This window comes from Oncorhynchus nerka, linkage group LG6 (genome assembly GCF_034236695.1).
Source record: "Oncorhynchus nerka isolate Pitt River linkage group LG6, Oner_Uvic_2.0, whole genome shotgun sequence".
NCBI lineage: Eukaryota > Metazoa > Chordata > Actinopteri > Salmoniformes > Salmonidae > Oncorhynchus > Oncorhynchus nerka.
In genome coordinates, this window is record NC_088401.1 from 24,094,689 (window position 1) to 24,108,970 (window position 14,282).

The 14,282-nt window shown below is 44.1% G+C and overlaps 1 protein-coding gene across 4 annotated transcripts; it reads left to right on the forward strand.

Moving 5' to 3' along the window:
* Nucleotides 1-914: 914 nt before the first annotated feature.
* zbtb14 (zinc finger and BTB domain containing 14) lies at nt 915-13,911 on the forward strand. 4 transcript variants are annotated; one of them, XM_065019415.1, is made up of 2 exons: nt 915-960; nt 11,958-13,911. In XM_065019415.1, exons 1-2 carry the CDS (start codon nt 930-932, stop codon nt 13,298-13,300), a joined length of 1,374 nt encoding a protein of 457 aa, XP_064875487.1. In that variant the 5' UTR covers nt 915-929; the 3' UTR covers nt 13,301-13,911. The 4 variants fall into 4 exon arrangements, with proteins under 4 accessions (XP_064875487.1, XP_064875488.1, XP_029518557.2 ...); XM_065019416.1 differs by lacking the exon at nt 915-960 and adding an exon at nt 4,008-4,085; XM_029662697.2 differs by lacking the exon at nt 915-960 and adding an exon at nt 10,717-10,909.
* Nucleotides 13,912-14,282: the final 371 nt, after the last annotated feature.

Consider the following 14,282-nt stretch of genomic DNA (forward strand, 5'->3'; position numbering starts at 1 on the left):
TCGTCAGGGCATGGACTACAAGGTGTCTAAAGTGGCCCAGGCTGACTCCAATGCTTCCCACAGTTGTGTCAAGTTGGCTGGATGTCCTTTGGGTGGTGGACCATTCTTGATACACACAGGAAACTGTTGAGTGTGAAAACCCCAGCAGCGTTGCAATTCTTGACACTCAAACCGGTGTGTCTGGCACCTACTGCCATGCCCCACTCAAAGGCACTTACATATTTTGTCTGAATGGCACACATGCATGTCTCAATTGTCTCCAGGCCTAAAACTCCTTCTTTAACCAGTCTCCTCCCCTTCATCTACACTGATTAAAGTGGATTTAACAGGTGACATCAATAAGGGATCATAGCTTTCACCTGGATTCACCTAGTTTTGTCATGTTTTGTACACTCAGTGTATGTCAATAGTGCAATCCAATGGTTTAAGAGATGTGCATCACATTAAATTCATGAAACAGATTGCGCCGAAGAACATGGCTGACATTTTACATTCAATTGTGCAATTGTTTTTCCGTAACTTAATTTAACTTATTGTGTACATAATGTTGCTGCTACGGTCTCTTATGACCGAAAATAACTTATGGAAATCAGAAAAGCGATTTCTCACCACTGACTGGAAGAAACTTTTTCCTTTAAAGAGTCAACGAGAAGGATATCCTGCTTTCACTGGAACAGGCCTTTTGCATGAAGAAAAGACGCCGGAAAATGGGACGCAGATCAGGGATCCTTCTGAGAATCCCGAGGCGAGTGAGTAAACTCCCAATGCCTTCCTTTCTCCTTGCTAACGTGCAATCGATAGAAAATAACATTGATGACCTACTATTAAGATTATCCTACCAACGGGACATTAAAAACTGTAACATCTTATGTTTCACCGAAACGTGGCTGAACGAAGAAACGGACAATATAGAGCTGGCGGGATGTTCCATGCACCGGCAGAACAGAGATGCTACCTCTGGTAAGACGAGGGGTGGGGGTGTATGTCTTTTTGTCAATAACAGCTGGTGTGCAATGTCTAATATTAAAGAAGTCTCGAGGCATTGCTCGCCTGAGGTAGAGTACCTTATGATAAGCTGTACCAAGAGTTCTCATCTGTATTACTCGTAACCGTCTATCTACCACCACAAAGCGAAGCTGGCACTAAGACCGCTTTCAACCAACTCTATAAGGCCATAAGCTAAGAAGAAAATGCTCACCCAGAAGCGGCGCTCCTAGTGGCCGGGGACTTTAATGCAGGCTAACTTAAATCAGTTTTAGCAAATTATTACCAGCATGTCACATGTGCAACCAGGGGGGGGGGGGGGGGGGGGGTCCTAGACAACCTTTACTCTCCACACACAGAGATGCATACAAAGCTCTCCCCCACCCTGCATTTGGCTAATCTGTTTTGCTAGCACAGACTGGAATATGTTCTGGGATTCATCCAATGGCATTGAGGAATACAACACTTCCGTCATCGGCTTCATCAATAAGTGCATCGATGAAATAATCCCCACAGTGACTGTACATGCATATCCCAACCAGAAGCCATGGATTACAGGTAAAATCCGCACTGAGCTAAAGGCTAGAGCTGCCGTTTTCAAGGAGCGGGCGACTAATCCGAACGCTTATAAGAATTCCCGCTATCCCCTCAGACGAACCATCAAACAAGCAAATTGTCAATACAGGAGTAAGATTGAATCCTACTACACCAGCTCTGACGCTTGTCAGAAAACTATTATGGACAACAAAGGGAAACCCAGACGGGAGCTGCCCAGTGACGCGAGCCTAGCAGACGAGCTAAATGCCTTTTATGCTTGCTTCGAGGCAAGCAATAACGCTGATAACGCTCTCGGTAGCCGATGTGAATACCTTTAAACAGGGCAACATTCAAAGCCGCTGGGCCAGACTGATTACCAGGACGTGTACCCAAAGCATGCGCAGACCAACTGTCAAGTGTCTTCACTGACATTTTCAACCTCTCCCTGTTTGAGTCTGTAATACCTACATCTTCCAAGCAGACCACCATAGTCCATGTGCCCAAGGAAGTGAAGGTAACCTGCCTAAATGATTACCGCCCCGTGGCACGCACGTCAGTAGCCATGAAGTGCTTTGAAAGGCTGGTCATGGCTCACATCAACAGCATCCTCCCAGACACCCTAGACCCACTCCAATTTGCATACCGCCCCAACAGATCCACAGATGACACTCCACACCACCCTTTCTCACCTGTACAAAAGGAACACCTATGTGAGAATGCTGTTCGTCGACTACAGCTCAGCATTCAACACCATAGTGCCCACGAAGCTCATCACTAAGCTAAGGACTGACTCTGGGACTAAACACCTCCCTCTGCAACTGGATCCTAGACTTCCTGACGAGCCGCCCCCCGGTGGTAAGAGTAGGCAACAACACGTCCGCCATGCTGATCCTTACCACTGGGGCCCCTCAAGGGTGTGTACTTAGTCCCCTCCTGTATTCCCTGTTCACCCACGACTGCGTGGCCAAACGACTCCAACGCCATCATTAAGTTTGCTGACGACACAACATTGGTAGGCCTGATCACCGACAACGATGAGACGGTCTATAGGGAGGAGGTCAAAGAACTGGCAGTGTGGTGCCAGGACAACAACCTCTCCCTCAATGTGAGCAAGACAAAGGAGCTGATCGTGGACTACAGGAAAAGGCGGGACGAACAGGCGCCCATTAACATCGACGGGGCTGTAGTGGAGCGGGTCATGAGTTTCAAATTCCTTGGTGTCCACATGACCAATGAACTATCACGGTCCAAACATACCAATACAGTCATGAAGAGGGCACGACAAAACCTTTTCCCCCTCAGGATACTGAAAAGATTTGGCATGGGTCCTCAGATCCTCAAAAGGTTCTACAGTTGCACCATTGAGAGCATCCTGACCGGTTGAATCACTGCCTGGTATGGCAACTGCTCGACATCTGACCATAAGGCGCTACAGAGGGTAGTGCGAACAGCCCAGTACATCACTGGGGCCAAGCTTCCTGCCATCCAGGACCTATATAATAGGCAGTGTCAGAGGAAAGCCCATAAAATTGTCAGAGACTCCAGTCACCCAAGTTATAGCCTGTTTTCTCTGCTACCACGTGGCAAGCGGTACCGGAGCGCCACGTCTAGGACCAAAAGGCTCCTCAACAGCTTCTACCCCCAAGCCATTAGACTGCTGAACAATTCATAAAAATCACCACCTGACAATTTACATTGACACCCTGGAATTAATCTCACTTCCCTGGCATATACTACATTAGGAATCATTGTGCAATGGGGCATCTCTAATTAGCATTAATTACTGCATTGCAGTGGAGACAAAGAATATTGTTTTAATGTAATTTATGCATTTACATTTAGAATACCAATAGAATGCCACTGAAGGGAACCATGCCATCCAATTATCAATGTCAATTTATTTCTCCATTACAATTGAGGACCATCAGAAATGATTTAGGTAACATCCATTGTGAAAATAGTTTCTCGATATGGATTGTATTATTAAAACAGTATTGTAATGTGAAATATATAATTAGAATAACGATAGATGTGTTGGTAGAGTATACTCATTTAATTTAACCTACCTCGTGTGTTTGTCTGAAGCGCTGCGCTGTTTCCTTGTTGAAGTGCTGGTGTGAATTATGCATGAGGCAAATTAGTCTACGTGTCTTCAAGGAATATTTATAATATGACAGGAATAACCAAAGTTATTCATTATCGCCGGGGTGAATTACGTCATGAATGTATATTGTGACTAAAAGTATAAGTTATGGCACAAGTTATTGAAGTGTGTGTGTTTATGTAAAACCGTTGTTTATGATATGTCCATGGGAAATTACGCATATCATGATGGAACATTCCATGAAAGAGGGTGGGTATAATTTGTGGAACGTTCCAACAGGAATCTGTTCCAAAAACATCGTAAAGTACAAGGAGGCCAACAAACAACGTATACAAAGTAGCATGATCAATTCACCTTGTTAACTAAATGCCGAATAGGCATCAACTCACCACGTAGCGTATTCTTAATGTTTGTCCATAGGCTACCAGAGTGAGGACAGACATTTTTCGGAATAAATGTGGTAGGTGAAAAACGTAATTAAATTGCCAACTCCCTACCCGGTATCTTAATCTGCCGCTTTACAATTTTGTATGCGTTGTTTGTTGGCAACCTTGTTATTTACGATGTTTTTGGAACAGATTCCTGTTGGAACGTTCCACAAATTATGCCCATCCGCTGAAAGGTGTTCCTGGAAAGAGTATTCAGGTGCTCAGTTGGCCTTTGCCTTGGGGAGAGCAGGTTGGCTAGAGTAGAACTACACCCGAGTTTTGTTATAGGCAAAGAGTTGTTGCCTTTATAGTTTATACTGATATGTTTGATTTGTTCAAATCTTCAACGTCCTGATTGTTATTTTCTGTACAAAGTTGATTGGCCAATTAGTCCTACACCTGTTAATATTGTAAATAAAAGCCTCTAAGGGAGGTGAGCACCAGAACATTCTGTCTGTCAATTTACTGTCCGATCCGCTCTTTCGGTTACTGCTTCACAAAAATCAACTTTTGATGTGGCATTTGGGCGGCAGGTAGCCTAGTGGTTAGAGCGTTGGGCAGTAACCGAAAGGTTGCTCGATCGAATCCCCGAGTTTACAAGGTAAAAATGTCGTTCTGCCCCTGTACAATACAGTTAACCCACCGCCATTGTAAATAAGAATTTGTTCTTAACTGACTTTTAACTAGGCATAGTTAAAAGGTTTTTAAAAATGTCAACCTTTTTAATCTAAATATGAGTGGTGCCATGTAGAACACTAGTTTGACACTCCGTGCGTGCACACCCGTACAACTCGAATTATTATCCAATGACTAGAATCTCAGTAAAAAGCGCTTCGCGACCCAAATTTGGTCCCGTTTTCCTCGCGCTCCAGAGATTTTATTCTCATCAGTAATTTGCGCAAGCATGTTCAGTCATCAGTGTGGTTTATACGTGTTTTGTTGCATTTACGTTTTGAACGTAGCCGCATCCATTTACAATTTACGTACGTACCATAGAGATGAGGTAAGATCTTTATCTGTGCCATTATAGCGTCTGTGACACTGGCATACATATAGATTTGTCCTGTTTGAACATTTTCAGATGTTAAATTAATTACAACTTTTTTAAGGCCACGTTATTTATAGAAATCTGTTAGCAGTATTTTGCGGAGAGGGCACATTAACTGTACCCCCCTTATTCCCCTTAAGTGGTTCATTCCAAGGTGCACCATGGAGCAAAGTAGAGTGATACACACAGTTTTTGAATTTAGCTGGGCAGGACTCGCAGAAGTTGTTTGGAAATACATTTGATCAAGCTATGCACATTGATTCCTTTTCTTTGTAATACTAGCCACCTAGCAATTTTATGAAGTTGGCATTAGCTAGCCAGTTTCTGTAGATACCCATTCTCATAACTAGCTACCAAGCCATTTCATGCTATCAGTCAAGGTTGAGTAGCTTGTCTAACTATCTTAACTGGCAAGGTTGCTAGACTTTAGAAAAGCAAGCAATTACTAAAAATGTACTGAATAAGACTAATCTTTTACCCAGATTTTTTTTGCAGAGAAGCATATTTAGTTTCTTAAAAAATATATCATTTAAAAGCCAGGAGGATGCAGACTGCTCTAGAGGTCAGCTTAGATAGGCATCCCACAAACTGCATGTAATATCCTAGGCATGTTTGAAGTATATTGAGATGTGTGATTTACAGCAGTCAGAATGAAGCAATTATTAAAATGACAATTGAACAGGTAAAGAGGTATGCTCAGTGGTGGGAAAAGTACTAAACTGTCATAGGAGTAAAAGTAAAGTTACCTTAATAGAAAATGACTCAAGTAAAAGTGAAAGTCACATAGCAAAATACTACTGAAGGGATTAGGCCTGGCCCGCAGCCAGCGTTCCAATTCATCCCAAAGGTGTTTGATGGGGTTGAGGTCAGGGCTCTGTGCAGGCCAGTCAAATTCTTCCACAACGATCTCGACAAACCATTTATGTATGGACCTCGCTTTGTGCATGGGGGCATTGTCATGTTGAAACAGGAAAGGGCCTTTCCTAAACTGTTAACACAAAGTTGAAAGCACAGAATCGTCTAGAATGTCCCTTCACTGGAACTAAGGGGCCTAGCCTGAACCATAAAAAACAGCCCCAGACCATTATTCCTCCTACACCAAACTTTATAGTTGGCACTACGCATTGGGGCATATAGCGTTCTCCTGGTATCCACCAAACCCAGATTCATCTGTCGGATTCCCAGATGGTGAAGCGTGATTCATCACTCTAGAGAACGCGTTTCCACTGCTCCAGAGTCCAATGGCGGTGAGCTTTACACCACTCCAGCCGACGCTTGGCATTGTGCATGGTGATCTTAGGCTTGTGTGAGGCTGCTCCGCCATGGAAACCCATTTTATGAAGCTTCCAGAGGCAGTCAAGTGTAATGCAGTTCAGCACTCAGCGGTCCGGTTCTGTGAGCTTGTGTGGCCTACCACTTCCTAGAAGTCTCCACAATAAAAGCACTTACAGTTGACCGGGGCAGCTCTAGCAGGGCAGAAATTTGACTAAATTACTTGTTGGAAAGGTGGTATCCTTTTTTTATGACAGTGCCACGCTGAAAGTCACTGAGCTCTTCAGTAAGGCCATTCTACTGCCAATGTTTGTCTATGGAGATTGCATGGCGGTGTGCTCGATTATATACCTGTCAGTAACGGGTGTAGCTGAAATAGCCAAATCCACTCATTTTGTATATACAGTGCCTTTGGAAATTATTCAGACCTGGACTTTTTTCACATTTTGTTAGGTTACAGCCTTGTTCTAAAATGTATTAAAAAATAAAAATCCTCAATCTACCCACAATTCCATATAACGACAAAGCAAAAACGTTTTTTTAAAAGCTAATTTATTACAAATAAACTGAAATAACATTTACTCTGTACTTTGTTGAAGCACCTTTGGCAGCGAATACAGCCTCAAGTCTTCTTGGGTATGATACTACAAGCTCACCTGTATTTGGGGAGTTTCTCCCATTCTTCTCTGCAGATCCTCTCAAGCTCTGTCAGGGGAGCGTTGCTGCACAGCTATTTTCAGGTCTCTCCAGAGATGTTTAATCGGGTTCAAGTCCGGCCTCTGGCTGGGATACTCAAGAACATCCTGTGGCGGACTGCAATAGCATCGAATAGTCCCCGTGATATGCAACTGTTCAGGGAAGTCAGGAACCAATACACGCAGTCAGTCAGGAAAGCTAAGGCCAGCTTCTTCAGGCAGAAGTTTGCATCCTGTAGCTCCAACTCCAAAAAGTTCTGAGACACTGTGAAGTCCATGGAGAACAAGAGCACCTCCTCCCAGCTGCCCACTGCACTGAGGCTAGGTAACACGGTCACCACCGATAAATCCATGATTATCGAAAACTTCAATAAGCATTTCTCAATGGCTGGCCATGCCTTCCGCCTGGCTACTCCAACCTCGGCCAACAGCTCCACCCCCCCCCGCAGCTCCTCGCCCAAGCCTCTCCAGGTTCTCCTTTACCCAAATCCAGATAGCAGATGTTCTGAAAGAGCTGCAAAACCTGGACCCGTACAAATCAGCTGGGCTTGACAATCTGGACCCTCTATTTCTGAAACTATCCGCCGCCATTGTCGCAACCCCTATTACCAGCCTGTTCAACCTCTCTTTCATATCGTCTGAGATCCCCAAGGATTGGAAAGCTGCCGCAGTCATCCCTCTCTTCAAAGGGGAGACACCCTGGACCCAAACTGTTACAGACCTATATCCATCCTGCCCTGCCTATCTAAGGTCTTCGAAAGCCAAGTCAACAAACAGGTCACTGACCATCTCGAATCCCACCGTACCTTCTCCGCTGTGCAATCTGGTTTCCGAGCCGGTCACGGGTGCACCTCAGCCACACTCAAGGTACTAAACGATATCATAACCGCCATCGATAAAAGACACTACTGTGCAGCCGTCTTCATCGACCTTGCCAAGGCTTTCGACTCTGTCAATCACCATATTCTTATCAGTAGCCTCGGTTTTTCGGATGACTGCCTTGCCTGGTTCACCAATTACTTTGCAGACAGAGTTCAGTGTGTCAAATCGGAGGGCATGCTGTCCGGTCCTCTGGCAGTCTCTATGGGGGTGCCACAGGGTTCAATTCTCGGGCCGACTCTTTTCTCTGTATATATCAATGATGTTGCTCTTGCTGCGGCCAATTCCCTGATCCACCTCTACGCAGACGACACCATTCTATATACTTTCGGCCCGTCATTGGACACTGTGCTATCTAACCTCCAAACGAGCTTCAATGCCATACAACACTCCTTCCGTGGCCTCCAACTGCTCTTAAACGCTAGTAAAACCAAAAGCATGCATTTCAACCAATCGCTGCCTGCACCCGCATGCCCGACTAGCATCACCACCCTGGATGGTTCCGACCTTGAATATGTGGACATCTATAAGTACCTAGGTGTCTGGCTAGACTGCAAACTCTCCTTCCAGACTCATATCAAACATCTCCAATCGAAAATCAAATCAAGAGTCGGCTTTCTATTCCGCAACAAAGCCTCCTTCACTCACGCCGCCAAGCTTACCCTAGTAAAACTGTCTATCCTACCGATCCTCGACTTCGGCGATGTCATCTACAAAATGGCTTCCAACACTCTACTCAGCAAACTGGATGCAGTCTATCACAGTGCCATCCGTTTTGTCACTAAAGCACCTTATACCACCCACCACTGCGACTTGTATGCTCTAGTCGGCTGGCCCTCGCTACATATTCGTCGCCAGACCCACTGGCTCCAGGTCATCTACAAGTCCATGCTAGGTAAAGCTCCGCCTTATCTCAGTTCACTGGTCACGATGGCAACACCCATCCGTAGCACGCGCTCCAGCAGGTGTATCTCACTGATCATCCCTAAAGCCAACACCTCATTTGGCCGCCTTTCGTTCCAGTACTCTGCTGCCTGTGACTGGAACGAATTGCAAAAATCGCTGAAGTTGGAGACTTTTATCTCCCTCACCAACTTCAAACATTAGCTATCTGAGAAGCTAACTGATCGCTGCAGCTGTACATAGTCTATTGGTAAATAGCCCACCCATTTTCACCTACCTCATCCCCATACTGTTCTTATTTATTTACTTTTCTGCTCTTTTGCACACCAATATCTCTACCTGTACATGACCATCTGATCATTTATCACTCCAGTGATAATCTGCAAAATTGTAATTATTCGCCTACCTCCTCATGCCGTTTGCACACATTGTATATAGACTCCCCCTTTTTTTTCTACTGTGTTATTGACTTGTTAATTGTTTACTCCATGTGTAACTCTGTTGTCTGTTCACACTGCTATGCTTTATCTTGGCCAGGTCGCAGTTGCAAATGAGAACTTGTTCTCAACTAGCCTACCTGGTTAAATAAAGGTGAAATTTAAAAAAAATTAAAAATAAGAATTCAGAGACTTGTCCCAACGCTACTCCTGTGTTGACTTAGCTGTGTGCTTAGGGTTGTTGTCCTGTTGGAAGGTGAAACTTCACCCCAGTCTCACATCCGAAGCACTCTGGAGCAGGTTTTCATTAAGTATCTCTGTACTTTGCTCTATTCATCTTTGCCTCAATCCTGACTCGTTTTCCAGTCCCTGCCGCTGAAAAACATGGTGCCAGGTTTCCTCCAGATGTGATGGTTGGCATTCAGGCCAAGGAGTTCAATCTTGGTTTCATCAGACCAGAGAATTGTGTTTCTCGTGGTCTGGGAGTCTTTAGGTGCGTTTTGGCAAACTACAAGTGGGCTGTCATGTGTCTTTTACTGAGGAGTGGCAGCAGTCTGGCCACTCTACCATAAAAGCCTGATTGGTTGAGTTCTGCAGAGATGGTTGTTATTCTGGAAGATTCTCCAATCTCCACAGAGGAACTCTGGAGCTCTGTCAGAGTGACTATCGGGTTCTTGGTCACCTCCCTGACCAAGGCCCTTCTCCCCCAATTGCTCAGTTAGGCCAGGTGGCCAACTCTAGGAAGAGTCTTGGTGGTTCCAAACTGCTTCCATTTAAGAATGGATGGCACTGTGTTCTTAGGGACCGTCAATGCTGCAGAAATGTTGGTACCCTTCCCCCAGATCTGTGCCTCAGCACAATCCTATCTCGGAGCTCTACGGACAATTCCATCAACGTCATGGCTTGATTTTTGCTCTGACATGCGCTGTCAACTGTGGGACATTATATAGACAGGTGTGTGCATGTCCAAAGCATGACCAATCAATTGAATTTACCACAGGTGGACTCCAATCAAGTTGTTGAAACATCTAAAGGATGATCAATGGAAACAGGATGCACCTGAGCTCAATTTTGAGTCTCATAGCAAAGGGTCTGAATACATATGTAAATAAATTATCTTTTTAAAACTTTTTTTATTAATTTTCAAAAAAAATCTAAAATCCTATTTCGCTTTGTCATTATGTGGTGATTTCTGAGGATTTTTTAAAATCAATTTAAATCCCCCCCTTGCCCTACACTTCGTACCCTCTAAAATAATGGGTGCACGACACCCCTGTGTGACAGCAATAGCCAGCTCCATTTTAAAGTAGTCAATTGTATTCTTCATCATTGGCTGATTGCTCCCAACTCAGAAATTCCCACCCAGTTGACTACTTTAAAATGGTGGAAGCCGTCATTGGCAAGCTCTGTGCTAAACTGGGTTATATCCATGATGAGTCTTCTATCTATCTCTATGGTTCTTACGCGCATAGTCACTCAAATTCTGCAGTTCCGTGCTGGCGCAGCGCGTACTTCCGCTTATGCTCGTCCTCAGGCAAATGACACACAAAGTGTATTATTCTTTTTGCACTGCTTGACATTCATCGGAGACTTTCTCAAGGGGACAACATATTCTACCACAGGTAAGAAACATATTTTTAGAGAAGCAGATCCGTTTCCGAAATATTGCATAACGTTTAACCAAGATGCCTGCGCGCTCACGGTTTTAGCAAAAGCTCGAGTTCGTCATTTCAGGAGTGTTCATGGCTGCTCGGGCTTTTTCGGTGCTAGTGTGACAGGCGCTTCCTCGGGTGATTGTGGTTAGTCGGATAGGCACCCCTCTCTCCCTCCGTTCATAATGAGACGGATAGTGTTATTGTCATTTACATCGACATAAATTACGATTTTTACGACCTTACTAAAACTAAGATAAACATCATAGTCATGTTCTGTTGTATACAATACGAATGTAAGCCCAGATGGATGTAAACAGTAGCCAACTAAAGGTTAGCTTCGAGGCTAGCTACCCTCCCCAAATATAAACCTATTTTGCTAGCTTTCTAATCTGTTTAACGTTACTGTATGCATGCAAGTTAGTTAGCTAGCTCGCAAATGGGATGTATTGCTATTAAGTAAACTTGCATAATGTGACCTGTTTATCATGTGCAACGTTATAGAATTGTTTTTTTTTCTGGGTTGAAAATGATCAGTCATACAATTGCCCATCAATTGAATCCGCCTAGATGAAATGTACCCAAACAACATTCATCTACCACCTTGATTGATATTGTTTCGTTAAAAAAAGCGAAAACCATTCAATGAAATGATTCAACAATGTGCCTCGTATATTTCCCTCTGGTCATGTGATGTATGTCAGGAGGGGATATTAACAGCTTGCTAAGTGATAGCATAAATAGGCTACGATCACAGTAATGCCCTCTTATCCCAGACATATGTACACAGATTACTACATTTATTAGGTCGATATGATAATAAATGCTGAAAAAAAGTATGGCCTTTTCAGTCATTATTCTGCCTGCCAGATCAATTATGGTGTCATCCAAAGGAACCACATATCGGGCCATGGAACACAGTGCATGAGTATAGGCCTACAGCAGTATACTTATTTTCAATGGTTCAGAGTGAAGTGTGTAAACAACATCTAATAACATTCTTTCTCATTTGTTCCAGAATATCAGTCCACAATGTCAGAAACAGTGAAGTACATGGATGACGAACACAAGACCATCTTCCTGAAAATACTAAATGAGCAACGGTTGGAGGGTGAACACTGCGACATTGCAGTGGTCGTTGAAGACGTAAAGTTCAGGGCCCACCGCTGCGTGTTAGCGGCGTGCAGCAACTACTTCAAAAAGCTGTTCAAGAAACATGAAGTCGACAACTCCTCAGTCATAGAAATTGACTTCATCCGCTCAGACATCTTTGAGGAGGTGTTGAACTACATGTACACAGCCAAGATTACTGTGAAGAAAAAGGATGTGAATTTGCTGATGTCTTCGGGCCAGATACTCGGAATCCGATTTCTGGACAAACTCTGTTCACAGAAGCGTGATATGTCCACTGAAGAAAATAATGTCCATAATGCCAAACCATTTCCCTATGATATTGTCAAAATGGCTCTCCCTACTGATGACCCTACATTGGGCCAGGAGAACGACGTGCAGGTGCTAGGTGACCATGATGACACTCCCACTGACCTTGTGGAAGAGCCGACGGCCAATCACGACTTGGACAAATCGCCAAACACGGCGTTGAGAGTGCAGGAGGCCATTCTCAAAGAGCTGGCCAATGAGGACGTGCACAAGGTGAGCTGCTACGACCAGGACGTGGAGCTCATGGACACAGAGCCAAAAGACCTGGCGGGTCACGCTACCACCACACTGACGTTCGCTGACAGCATCGGCGAGGTGAAGGACGAGCAGCCCCCTGGGTGGTCCACATCCACGACGGACATGAAGTTCGAGTACCTCCTCTACGGCCACCGCGAACAGCTCGCCTGCCAGATCTGTGGAAAGACCTTCATCGACGAGAACCGTTTGAGGAAACACGAAAAGCTGCACTCGGCAGAACGTCCATTCATCTGTGAGATCTGCAGCAAAGCCTTCACTACACAGGCCCACCTAAAGGAGCACCTGAAGATCCACACAGGTTTCAAGCCCTACCGCTGCGATGTATGTGGCAAGTCCTTCATTCGAGCACCCGACCTTAAAAAGCACGAGCGGGTCCACAGTAACGAGCGTCCCTTCGGCTGCCAGATGTGCGACAAGGCCTTCAAGCACAAGTCCCACCTGAAGGACCACGAGAGGCGCCACAGGGGCGAGAAGCCCTTTGTCTGCGGCTCGTGCACCAAGGCCTTTGCCAAAGCCTCGGATCTAAAGAGACATGAGAACAACATGCACAGCGAGAGGAAGCAGATGCCGCCCAGCTCCCTGCAAACTGAGACTGAACAGCTGCAGGCAGCAGCCATGGCCGCTGAGGCCGAGCAACAACTGGAGTCCATAGCGTGCTCATAGCACACAACATTTGTACCTCACTTGTCATGGACAATATGAGAAGAATCTGAGTTTTTCGATTATGTTTCATTTTGTATTTTCTTTTGGGAGGCCTAAATACTCCAATAATTACATAGATTTGATGTTGAGAATTTTTCTTGAGGATATAGTGGAGTAAGATCAGATTTGAATGCGTTCATATATTTTCAGACTTATTTCATGTAATTTAGGTTTTCTTGCACTGTTCTGTGGTATGACATCTTTTTCTTGATTATATTGTAAATGGTTAAAATATTTTGTTTTGGTAGGAATGATCATACCAAATGTGTTTGTGTAAATTTTATGGCAGCCTTATGGACAAAAATGCTCTGACTACTGCCTCTACCTGGTTTTGGTTGTCAATATATTAGTGCTGTTATACAGTACTGGTTTTATAATGAAAACTGGAAATAAAATGTTTGATTTGTAAAATGTATGAAAAAGAATGGTTACAAACTACTACATGTTTGACGGTTAAATATTCCATTGTGTTACACACACACACACACACTCTTAGTGTAATTGACATGTACATTTAGCACATCAAAATATGTGTTGCTTTAATAAAAATGCTACCCTCAACTGCCAACAAATCATATCTTTGCATTATTTTTGGAAATAAATTGTAGCTGTGATTTGTGCAGACTATGCTTGCATCGATTGACATGCAAGCATACAGTCTCAGTTGGTAGAGCGCTTGCACCACCAGGGTTGTGGGTTCGATTCCCAGGACCAGCCAATAAGTTTGCTGTAAGTTGCTTTGGATAAAAGCGTCTGCTGCATGGTATTATTATTATTATCCACTAAGTGTAAACATTATTAAAACATTATGAACACCTGCAGGATAACTGCTTACAGGTAAAGCATGCAAATACTTTATGATATGTTGGATAATGTTTGTCTACCGAAACAAAACTATTCTGACAATCTAATTAAACAGTTTATTCAGCGAATGTCAATCACT

Bases quoted from the DNA above. Each gene is read 5' to 3' on its own strand.
- zbtb14 (XM_029662697.2), top strand. From the start codon at position 10,717: ATGATGAGTCTTCTATCTATCTCTATGGTTCTTACGCGCATAGTCACT. The intron at 10,910-11,957 runs GTAAGAAACATA...CATTTGTTCCAG, and splicing joins GACAACATATTCTACCACAG to AATATCAGTCCACAATGTCA.